Below are 13,459 nucleotides of genomic sequence, written 5' to 3'. Positions count from 1 at the left end.
TATTTTTAAAACTCTATGTAAAAAATATAGATATGGGACGGAGGGAGTATTATTTTTATAGAATTCTTTTGCCGAAATAAAAATGCATTAGTTCGTAACGACAATATTTTTTATTTTTATTTTTTAAATAAAAATAGGACAACAGTGCAAAAAAAAAAGAAGAAAAGATACACACTTTCAGTGTATCCATTTACATTTTTACTATTAATGTCACGTTTCACATGTTACTTTATGTATACATAATTATATAATAAATATAACTCTTATATAGGTTTTGTTCACATTGAGTTTTTAGGTTCATATATCATATATTTTTATAAATATTATTTGAAATATATGATATACAAATGTTAACCCAATATATTAAATATATATTTTTTCCTTTAATTCAAATGAATTCATTTTTTTTTAATAAAAGTACTTTTTATTTTAATAAAAAATAACATTTCACTTTAGACAATATTATAAACAATATCACAAAAATAACAAAATTTAAGGGCAATATTATTATTATTTTTATCTTTTTCTATTATTATTTATAAAATACTACTTTAATATACTCCATTCCACCTACAAAAGTTAAATGAAATATAAGACAAAATATATTTTATCTGCTCACAGAAATTAATTTTTAATATTAAATATTATATTTATATTATCGATATAATTATGATATTTTATATAAATTTAAATTCATTTAAAACTTAGGGTTTCTTTATTCCGCCAAAAATACTAGATTCGTATTATTTGCATTTTACCTTTTTGAAAAAATATATATATTTTTTTTGATAAAATATCTTATTATACTTTATACATTATTTTAATGCTAAAAGTAAACCAAAATTTTGTCAAACTCAAAAATAAATAATAATAAATGAAAAAAAAATACACCCGGAATGAAAGAATCATATATTCATTTTTTTTAAAAAAAATATAATATTTTTAAAAAATATATTTTTTTGAAAAGAGCCATGTGCCATTAATATTTTATGTATTTTATTAAAATTAATTTTTATATAAAACAAGTCAGATATCTTTTAAATCAAAATAATTTTCTTAAACATTTATATTAATTTATATTTATATATATCGCACATTGTTTTCGTGCCACACTTTATTTCTTATTACCACCATTCCTCGCCCATTAACCCCATTGACCATATCTGTTTCATCTTCTTCCTCCTTCAACCCCTCTTCTATGGCTGCCGCCGTCGTCGTCGCCGGATCCGACGCCTCCCTTGAGTACCCCGGCCGAATCACGTGGCTTGTCGTCCTCTCCTGCCTCATGGCCGCCACCGGCGGCCTCCTCTTTGGCTACGATACCGGCGTCACCGGTCAGATCTCTCTCTCTCTCTCTCTCTATATATATATATATATACGTATCTATACACACACACATAGGTGTACGTGCGTGTGCGTGTGCGTGTGGCGTTTAATTTGATTTCCCGGCGCAGGCGGAGTGACGTCGATGGAGGCTTTCCTGAAGAAATTCTTCCCGGAGATTTACACCAGGATGGCGGAGGAGGCCGACACCACCAGCAACTACTGCCAGTTCGACAGCCTCCTGCTGACGTCATTCACGGCGTCGATATACCTCTCCGGCCTCGTCGCCAGCTTCTTCGCCGGCCGCGTCACGCCGGCGTACGGACGGCGAGCCTCAATCATCATCGGCGGCGTAGCCTTTCTCGCCGGCGCCGCTGTCGGCGGCGCCGCCGACAACCTACTCATGCTCCTCTCCGGCCGCCTTCTCCTCGGCGTCGGCATCGGCTTCACCAATCAGGTCCGTCCGCCGGCGATTCATTTAATTATTATTTTTATTACTATTACCCCGCACGTGCCTGATCTGAACCCCCCACGTGCGCCGGCAGTCGGTCCCTCTGTACCTATCGGAAATGGCGCCGCCGCAGTACAGAGGCGCTTTCAACTACAGCTTCCAATTCTGCGTGTCCTTCGGAAGCGCCGCTGCTTTTCTGATCAATTGCGCCACCAACACGGTGGCCGGAGATTTAGGCTGGCGGATCTCCCTCGCTGCCGCAGCATTTCCGGCGCTGATCCTAACCATCGGCGCGATTTTCCTATCGGAGACGCCCAACAACCTCATCCAACGGGGGGCGGACGTTGGGCGCGCCGAAACCCTCTTGCGCCGAATCCGCGGCACCGACGATGTGCGCGCGGAATTAGACGATCTCGTCGCGGCAAGCCGCAACACGGCCGCGATTAAACGGCCGTGGAAGCGAATTTTTAAACGGAAGTATCGGCCGCAGCTCGTGATGTCTGTAGCGATACCGTTTTTTCAACAGATGACAGGGATCAACGTGATCACGTTCTACTCACCGATACTCTTCCGCACGATCGGATATGGCGAGAGCGCGTCTCTCGTCTCGACGGTGATGATCTCTGTTGTCGGGGTGACCGTGATGATCGTCTCGTCCCTAATCGTCGACAAATTTGGCCGGCGGATAATTTTCAAAATCGGAGGGATCGCGATGTTCGCCACGCAAGTATCGATCGGCGCCGTAATGGCGGCGAAATTAGGGGATCACGGCGAGTTGAGCCGGGGGTATAGCGCGGTTCTTCTCGTGTTAATTTACGTATACGTCGCCGGGTTCGGGTTCTCGTGGGGCCCGCTCGGGTGGCTCGTGTCGAGCGAGATTTTCCCGCTCGAGATACGGTCGGCGGCGCAAAGCATATCGGTGGCGGTGAATTTCTTCACGAGTTTCCTCGTCGGGCAAACGTTTCTCGCGATGTTGTGTCGGATGAAGGCCGGGACGTTTTTCTTCTACGCCGCGTGGGTCGCTGTTATGACGGCGTTCGTGTGGTTGTTTTTACCGGAGACGAAGAATATTCCGATCGAGAAGATGGAGATGGTGTGGAAGAAGCATCCGATCTGGAAGCGAGTGGTTTGCGACGGCCGCGACGGAAAAGACGACGGAGAAATAGAAGATCCATTTCTCCGGTGAAAGAGGTTTGTTGTGAACTCATGGGAACGTTATTAATTGAATTTATTTTCATGTAAATTTGATGTTATATTTATATGTAATTTTATTTAAAAAAATAAATTAATTAATTGTTACACAATTAGATAGGTACAATTTTTTTTTTTACCATTTTTGTAACATTGTTTTGTTAAGTCACGGAGTTCACTAATGTGGACGTCCGAATCTTGTCTGGATTTGTTGTAATTGACGTCGACCGTTATACACGACGTCTGTTCTCAACCTGGAATTTCAAATGCTTTATTTACTTGCGAATTTATTTTATTTTATTGTTTGTATCTTATCTTATTATATTCAGTAACTTTTTATTTAAAAAATAATAAAAACGTTTAATGAGAAGAACTGTAAAATAATCTTGATGTAATGTGCGTTGTTTGGGTTTTTTTTATATATTTTTTTAGTTGAAGATTTGTTCATTTTGTGTTTTGGAGGGATGTATATTTTATATTAGGCATAGAAAATTATTTTATTAATATAAAAAATAATATTGCGTTGAATTATTAATTTTTTAAAAATAAATAAAATATTTTTTAGGAATAAATAAAATATATATAATATATATTGTCTAATATGTGTATATATATTGTTATTTTTAATAATATTATTTATTGAGAATCGTACTGGTATACGATACAATATACTGTAAATTTTACTTATATGAGAGAGCTTCGTACTGATATCGCATCGAATTATTTAGTATACTGGAAATTACTATATAAAAGTTTTCATAGTAATACCGTTTTGACTTTTCAAAGCAATATTAATGATTACTTTTTTTTTAACATAAAAAATTGATATTTTGAAGTGGAATAAAAGAATATTTTGAATTGAAACAGACAAAATATAACTCCATTCACATGTTTTGTTGATATATAATTATGTTAGTCTAAAATTTGACTATTAATTATATGTTATCTTTGAAAAATGAATGTATTGAATTCATAATTTGGTGTTGTCTACTTTGTTTGCATATCTATGTTTACTATGTGTTTAATATATATTTCTGTGCAATAATTATGTGGTAAGTTGCATGCATAAAGACGATTATGTTAATATGTTCTTTACTGTTGTTTAAGCTATTTAAAGTAACCATGATGGTCGCTTAGAAACGAGAGGAAGATTGTTCACCTTAATTAAGATCTGGACCGACCTGAACCTGAACTAGTTTTGTTTGATCCTGACCCGATTCAATCTTAAAGTCACCCAATTCTTGACTTAGATCAATTCTTCTATGCTTCTCGCGCCCATATCGACGCCATGAAGATTATTTGTTCCTTCCTCTGTGGTCTTGTTCAAATAGATTCTTTCGGATTCTTTGTTCTTAGGTTGATAAGGTATGGTTATTCCTGATCTTGTGAGTTTTTATCTAATTTATTGATTGTTTTTATTTTCACAGTTTTATGTAAAATTATATTAATTCTTTATATAAAATATTATATTAAAATTTTCGAATGAATACATATTTTTTGTTAAGTACAAAAAATCGTACTAGTAATATAAAAATAATATTTTGTTTTAAATTATATATTTTTTAAGAATGAATAAAGTATATATATATATTATAAATTTATAATATTTATGAAAAATCGTACCATCGAAAATTTTTAGAGTGAACAAACTAAAACAAATCTTGTTTATTTGATTTTTCCAAAGAATCATTTTAGTTTTTTGCTATTCAATATACATGGTCTTTGACAAAAATTTACTCTATTAGTCTCGACTAATTATTCTATTTTATTTGGACATAAAAACTAATAAACTGTAGCAGGTGTAAAAAAGAGGATTGAGGGACATCAATTCCTCCAAACCCAAAATTTATTTAATTTTTTACTATAAAAATATTTTTATAATATAATTATCCTAATTTACCTTCAAAATAATAGAGTTATAATTTTATTATGTCTTTATTTATTTTTTTTCATCCATTACTACTGTAACAAAATAAATTTAAAAAATATAGTATCAAATTAATAAAAGTATATAGATCGACGGTCATCCCCAAAATTTGAGAGTTGGTTCTGCCATTGGTAACAAATAATTTTATTTTAATATAAAAATATAATAAGTAAAATATAAAATGAGAATATTATATTAAATTTATTAAATAATTGATAAAAAAATGATTCGATGATTAAAAAACATTATAAATTAATTATTATTTATTAAAATAATAATAAATAATAATATTGTTTATAAAATAATATTTAATTTTAAAATTTAAATTCAAAATTCAAATTCAGAGTAAAATAAATAGAAACGTCACTCAACCCTACGTATTTATATCAACAACCTTACCCTACGCATTCATATTATATTTTTCTTATTCATATTTATTTATTTAAAGTATTGTGTCGTGTGCTAAATTTCGTGATGTCTGATATTCCAAGTGGCCAACAACCGTTGGATGTGTTTCGTAATATTATTATTATTATTTTAAATAAAATTATTATTTAACATAATATATTTTTAAAAATAATTACTCAAGATATATATATTATTGATTTTACTTTTCAATTTTTATTTTTTATTTTTCATAAACCAAACATCCAGATTCCTTTAATTTGGTTTGGAAAAAATTGTTTTAAATTTATATTTAAATAATATTTGGTGAGATTTTTTTTTTTTTTTAAGAAAAAAAAATACTCCTTCCATTCCAAAGTATTTATTTTTTTTTTATATTTGTCTGTCCGATAACAGAATATCTATTCATCCTTTTTTTTTTTAAAGTAAACTTACTATCTACCTAATATTAAAAATATACTTACAACTTCCAATATATTATACAAATACCATTACATTTATATCTGTTACGTATGAAAATTATAATTAGGTTAAAAAACCCAAGTTACAAGAAGCACATGGGCCAATGATTGGGTTGGTTGGATTGATCGAGGGGTAATGTGAGAAAATTTGGTGAAATAGAGATGTTTCTAAGTTCCGCAGGTCGGAAAGTCCGCAAGACGGAAGGTCCGCAAGTCGGAAGGTCCACAGGTCGGAAAGTCAGCAAGACGGAAGGTCCGCAGGTCGGAAGGTCCACAGGTCGGAAAGTCCGTAGGTCGGAAAATCCACAAGACGGAAGGTCCGCAGGTCGAGTGGTCCACAGGACGGATGGTCCGCAAGTCGGAATCGCAGGTCGGGTGGTCCGCAGGTTGGAAAGTCTGCGGGTCGGTTGGTCTATAAGTCGGGAGGTTTGCGGCTGGACCAAACAAGTTGGATGGTCTATTAGTCGGGAGGTATGCGGCTGGACCAACAAGTCGGATGGTCTGCAAATCGGGAGGTATGCGGCTGGACCAAACAAGTCGGGTGGTCTGCAAGTCGGGAGGTTTGCAGTCGGACCAACAAGGTGGAACTTTGCGGTCGGGCCAAAAGGGCGGAAGGTCTGCGGTCGGTTTAGAGAGTTGGATACTGTTGCTAGAGAGCGAGAATGACACTTCGGTCGGTTGAGGGCACGTGTCAGCAGGAGAAGGCTTAGCAGACGGTTGAAAAAGAAGCGTTGTAACCGTTCGGACGACGGTTTTCAGTACCTTTTCTCAAGGAATATTTAAGGATTTGGATTTTTCTAGAAAAGGCATCTTCAATCATCTTCAAACGACATCTTCAAACGACGACAAAGTCAAGAGATTCGGGGATCACCACTTTAAATTTCCAGTATTTTAATTTCCAGTTTATTTTCTGTGTACCGTACAGTGTTTAGTGATTTCTAATCTCAGACACTAATTAATCAAATTTGAGGATATTACCGTATCTTTGAATCTTACTTTTTGTTTGTTGAAAAAATACATCAACAATATCACATAATACTAATAAGGTTATTTTAATCATTTTTACTTTATTCCTACTATATCTCAATATAATACTAATATTTTTAAAACTCCATGCAAAAAATAAATTGATACATAATTATAGGACTGACGGAGTATATATTACAAAAAAATAAATTTTAAATAATAAAATTTTAAAAATACCAGAGTAAAAAACACACATGAGGTTTGTTTTGGGTTGATTTAGTTTTGATTTTTTTTTGTTTTAAAATCTTATTTTAATTTTTTATGAAAATATTATATAATCACTTCGCTTCAAAGAATTACATTTACTTTTTTGCGTCATATATTAGTATTATAAAATACTAATTGAAGTATTTTTGTAATTTCTTTTAATTTGTATTATATTTTGATATAATAATTAATATTCAAATATGAATATGCAAAAAGTAAATGAAATTTTTAAAGCCGAACAAAGATAATATTTTTTATGTTTATTATGCAAACTAAAATAGAAAAATTAATTTAAATTACAGACCAAATACGTACAGCTTTTGTTTATTTGTTTTTTTCATAAATATATGTAGCTAGGTTTGTTTTTTTATAATTTGAAATTAAAATCAATACAATTTATTTAATATAAATATATTATTTTTTCTTAAAATATCATATTAAAAAATATTATTAAATAAAATTTTAAATCAACACTTAGTTTTAAATCAACCTCCAACCATAAACAAAACAAAGCTTTAATATTCAAATAAAATTTTGTGAAATAAACAGTATTTGATCAATAATTGTGGTACATATATTATTATATTCATATTTTTTGTTGACGTGTCGTGTTGTACTCAACAATTATTGAGCATGGGATTTGTATTTATTTTATTTTATTATTTGTTTTATTCATTTTGGCTGATTATATCTATAAATAGATATTAATTTTATTATATTAATAAAAAATTTCAAGTTTTTGTAAATTAATTTTAACATATATAAGATTATAAGGTTTTGAGGTTTGCAGTGTTTTGGGCTTGTGGTCGTTAAGTTTTGGATTTGGATTTAAATTTTGAATATTAAAATTTTAAATTAAAATAATTATTTAATTTGATATAAATATATATTGACGTAATATTTTAAATATAAATTTATACTTTAATATAATATAATAAATAAAAATATGTATTAATTTAATAATTTTTATAGAAAAATTGAAATACTAAAATTCAACTCAAAATCCCGCAAACAAAAATTGAATTATAAAATTTATTTGATACATTATTAAATAAAAATATACCATATAATGTTTGGCTCAATTATATAATACCTTTTATATTATAGTAAAAATATATAAAATATTTTATATTTTATTTATTGCAGAAACTCTCTAGTATTTAATAAAAATATATACTCTTTCTTCGTTTCAGTACAATAGTTTTATTTATCATTTTTGTCCGTTCCAAAACAATAATCTTATTTCTATAAATAATCATATCACCGTAAACTATCCATATTTTTTATTTTTATTACACAATTGCACTGGTTTTTACACTAATACACTCACAAGGGCAAAAAAATATCTTATCTATACTTTTTACCAACTACCAATATAATATCAATATTCTTTAAATCTCGTGTCGAACCCAATTAAGACTATAGTTTTGGAACGGAAAGAGTACAAAATACCATTTTCATCCAAAGATATGTTGACTGTAAACATACATCTGATTATACATGTTTAACACAAATAATAATATTTTTTATTTGTATAAAATTTACACAATTAAATATACATTTACAACTAAACATTATATTCGAACGAAAAGAATGTTTTATATATACTTTAATTTTAAAAAAAATAGAATTTTATACAATAAATAAAATATGAAATAACTGAATTATTATTATTTTTTTAAAAAAAAAACAATGAAAATTGAAAATGAGAAAACAACCAAACAATAAAAATATGGCCAAAGCCCATTAGAACATTACGGCCCAAATACTATTAATAGCTATTGGTCTCTTTACTTTCCTCGGCCCATTTGTGAAAGGAATAGTAATTTTTATGGATAAACTTGCATCTTTATTGATTAATAATTTATTTATTAATTCACAAGTGGTTATTTTATTTATTTGACTTAATTCAAATTTTTATTCAAATCCCACTTTGATCAAGGGCCTTTGAATACGACGTTTGGAGTCTATGCAATAATTCAATAAATAAACATTGAATAAAATAAAATAAAATAATATAGTGGGTAACAAGTACTTCTCAAATAATAAGAGTGGTCGAGATCGTATAATTAATTTTAGTATGATGTGACAATTAAATAGATATGAATTTTTATTTATTTATTTTTAAGATGGAATATACTCGCCATTTTGATGTTTTTTAAGTAAATTAAAAAATTATTAATATTTTATTGAGTTTGTTTGGAAGTTTGGATTTTGAGTTGTGATTTAAACGGTAAGCATTTTGAATTGGAATAATTGTATGATTGTGATATAAATAAATATTGATGTGATATATTGAATATAAAATTAATTATTTTTTTATATTATAAAAAATAATAAATAAATATTTAATTTGATATTTTTGAAAAAAAAAATTAGTGTGAATAGTGGAAATATTTCAAGATGTTCTAATGGTGTGTTTGTTCTGGGGTTTGAATTTTGAGTTGAGATTTGAATAGTATAAATTTTGAATTGGAATAGTTATATGATATAATATAAATAGATGTTGAGGCGGTATGTAAAATTAATTTTTAGTATAATATAAAAATTAAAAAATAATTTTTTGATTTGATTTTTTTGGACAAAAAAAAAATTGATGAATAATGAAAATCTAGGAAAATTCTCCAAACAAATTTTTTTGTCCACTTCTAGAATCATTCTTTTGGGCGGTCGTGGAACTGGGCCGGTCGAATCGATGGGCCAGGGAGCTGTTGGATCAGGAATTGCTTGCTTTATATTGGGTCGGCACTATACTGTTATATTTTGGTGGATTATAGTAATTTAATAAATATTACTCCCTCAAACTTATTATTATTTATCCGTTTGCTTTTGACATTTGTGTAATATATTGTAAGTTGTAAGAGTATTTGTAACGTTAAGTAAATAACACAGTTACGGACGAAGAGAGTATTTTCTTCCTCATCCAATTGTGTGTTCATTTAAGATGTTACGAATTTTAAAAAAATTAGATAAAAATAAAAATTTACTTTCTATGATTAAAAAAATAGAAAAAATGATATTTTTTTTTTTTTAAAAAAAGAAGATGAAAATAAATTTATATGACCAAAAAAAAAGTGATAATAAATTTAGATAAGAGGAGTATATTTTAACGGTAGTTGAGATATTTTTGTACATAAGGACTATTTTACTTTTATGAGAGTAATTGTAATATGTAAAAAGGTAATTCTTACGAAGAAGAAAAGCTAAATATTTTTATTTGGATAATAGAATACAGACTAAATTGCACAAAATTTATCTGTAATTTTATAAAATTGCGTCAAAAATTTTCTATACTTCTAAAATTGCATCCAACTCTCTCGTGTTTCATAATCTCTATTTTAAAAATCATTATAAATATAATTAAATATAGAGTCTTCAATTGATCATTAATATTCCCAAATACTAATCATTACAGAGTTGATTCTTGAAATAGGATCATATATTCAAATTCGAAGCAATATTTTTAGTAGTGTAATTTAAAATGGTATGAGATTCTTTGGAATAGTTATATTACTGTACACTTTATATTTAAATAAATTTACATTTATAGTGCCATAGTGGTTGTCATTGTATTTTTTTACTTTTTTTTTTTTTTTCAATTAACATTTTTGTTTAAATATTAATTTTATGTATTTCTCATTTCCCGTGACAGATTACTCATTTTTCGTGGTATGACTATTTTATATTTTTAGTAAATTTATTTATTTTAAATGTATTACATCCTAATTGATACAATTTTTTTTTTGTCTGATTTGTGACCGTGTATATCTTTATATTTTGGGTAAAATCTACTAATATCAAAACACACTTAATAAATATTCTCTTTCTCCCGCATGATTTATTTTCTTTTTTTGTATGTTACACGTAAGATGACTTATTTATATTATTAGTAAATTTATTCATTTTAAACATATTTAACAAATATAAATCAATTTAATTAAATTTCTAATTTTTTACCCATGAAACTCACCCAAAACTCATTTATTTTTATACATCTTTTCAATAAACAAATATTTTTATCTATATTTAAAACTCTTCATTTTTTTATAAGATTAATTTTAAGTTAATTATAAATAAATAAATAAATATTTTATTTATTTGTATTATTTTCTCTCCGAAGCTTTTACTGGATGGTTTAGCGGTGTGGGAAGTGAACTTATAACCTACCTGCGGGGACTTTTGAATTAAGACGAAAGAAGTATAAAATTTTATTATCTACAAAATTTTATCAATAATAGTATATATTTTATTGAGATATAATGTTAAAAATATTTAAAATACCAACGATATCGTATCTCTAACCAAACGGTCATCTGACGCGGAATGGAAGGAATATAAATTAATTTAATTAGATACATAAAATATAAAATTATATATCATATAGGACTCACCCAGAATATTTTTATTTTTATCTATTTCCTAAAAAAACAAAACTTTTTATCTATATTTTAAAACTTCATATCCTTAACAAAATTTTAAAAATTAATTATATTAATTATAAATAAATAAATATATTTTTTATTATAAAAAATTTTATTATCTATAAACTAATATTCATATTGAATATATTTTTTAATTCAAAATATTTTTAAAATATTTAAATATATATTCTAAATTTTTTTAAATATATATATTAAATTTAATTTAAAATTATCAGTATTATTAATTTCATAAAAAATAATAAAATATATTATTAATTAATTAACTATTATTATCTTTAATACTATGTCATTAATAAAAAGATCCATTAAATTGGAACGAATGGAGAATTTAGTTATTATTTGAATATTTATTTATTATAATTATCTTTACCATTATCATATAATATTATTAAATATCATTTTCTTTAATCAATAATTGAATCTCCATAAATATATAAAACTGTTTTTTGCAATGTTCTTGTTTGTACAATAAAATATTTATTTTCTTATCTTTGCATCTGCTTCAATTAAAACAACTTTACAGACCAAAATGAGTTTTATTTATTTATTTATTATTATTATTATTTTTCCAAGCCCAGGCCCAATGGGCTTTGGCGGTGCAGGAATGATTCACTTGACAACTACATCTGTGTATATGTTCAGAGTTTGAATTTATGAGTTTTAGATTTGAATGATGAAAAATTTGAATGATAAAAAATTTGATGCTATATAAATAAATATTAATATAATATTTAGAATATAAATTTAAATTTTATTATGAACAAATAGTGTTATTAATTTTAGGGAAATAGTATTTTACAATTTTTATGTTAATTATTGAAAATTACGAAATTGTTATTAAGATATACTCTCTCAGTTTCAAAAGAGTTGTCTTGTTTTTTTTATTTTTGTCTGTTCTAAAAAAATTGTTTCGTTTCCTTATTTAGTAATTGTGGTCTCCACTTTATAACAAAATTATTCCTACTTTTTCAAACTACTCTTAATTATTGCTCAACTTACTTTTTTTAAAAAAGCAAGGATATTTTAATATTTTACATTCTACTTTATATCTACTTTTAATTAAATACTATAATTATTTAATTCCCGTGCAACAACCAATAAGACCCTCTTTCGGGACGAAGATAGTATATTTTTTTTTATATATTTATATAGAAATAATATTTTTTTTGGAACCTGGCATAATGTTTTATATAATATTTTATGAAAGTGAACAAACTATATATATTTCAATATAGAATTGAGTATGTTTAATTTAATATTTTTTTTCCTAAATTTTAACTATTCAATTCTCATAAATTTTTAATAAAAAAATATTTATATTTTTTATAAATAAGATATTATACTAAAATATTATTTAAACAAAATTATATGCAGATTTTTTATTATTATTATTTTTTAATACACAAGTATCTCAAAAAGAGTTTGAAAATAAAAATTGCATTGGTGTATGAATTTGACATGCTCTCTCTTTTCTTTTTCTTTTTTTTTTTTTTTTAAAGTTTGATTATTTTATGCAACTCATATTACAATTATATATTAGTATTTTTTTTTTAAAATTTTTATAAAGTACTCCATCTGACTCAAAGTAGAATCTTTATTTTTCATTTTAGTTTATTAATTCAAAATTTCTCTCTCTCTTTTTTTTTTTTTTTTTTTTTTTTTTAAATAAAAGCAACTCTCAACTAATATCAAAATATTTTTGTTTTTTTATTTTTTATATTATTTTCAAAGATAAAATAGATATTATATTAATTTATTATATTATATATCTATAAAATACTTCTTTAATCTGTATGTAAAAGTTAAAATGAAAAATTTACCAGTGAATGGAGAAAGTACCATATTACATTCTTCGAACTATAAAATTTTAGAAAATAAAAAAAAGGAAAAAGAAAAACCCCTCCAATAAACACATGTATTTTAGTTTGATCATAGAAATTAATTGTCTAATAGTTACTGTGTTTGTTTAGTGACATTGTTTGAAGAGATATTTTTCATGTAAATTATAAAAATTACGTAATTAATA

The 13,459-nt window shown here is 27.3% G+C and overlaps 2 protein-coding genes across 2 annotated transcripts in view; one reads left to right on the top strand and one right to left on the bottom strand.

Annotated features, from left to right (window-relative positions):
• LOC127259406 (hexose carrier protein HEX6-like) overlaps positions 1-13,459 on the bottom strand; it is a 48,436-nt gene that overhangs the window by 29,630 nt on the left and 5,347 nt on the right. The gene's annotated exons all lie outside the window — the stretch shown is intronic.
• LOC127259405 (hexose carrier protein HEX6-like) lies at positions 1,114-3,251 on the top strand. Its single transcript, XM_051286723.1, has 3 exons — positions 1,114-1,334; positions 1,455-1,780; positions 1,869-3,251. Exons 1-3 carry the CDS (start codon positions 1,199-1,201, stop codon positions 2,958-2,960), a joined length of 1,554 nt encoding a protein of 517 aa, XP_051142680.1. The 5' UTR covers positions 1,114-1,198; the 3' UTR covers positions 2,961-3,251.

This window comes from Andrographis paniculata, unplaced genomic scaffold (assembly GCF_009805555.1).
Source record: "Andrographis paniculata isolate CXL003 unplaced genomic scaffold, ASM980555v1 Contig60END, whole genome shotgun sequence".
NCBI classification, from domain to species: Eukaryota; Viridiplantae; Streptophyta; class Magnoliopsida; order Lamiales; family Acanthaceae; genus Andrographis; species Andrographis paniculata.
The sequence above is the reverse complement of the archived record's forward strand: the minus strand, read 5'-3'. Positions and strand labels throughout refer to the sequence as shown.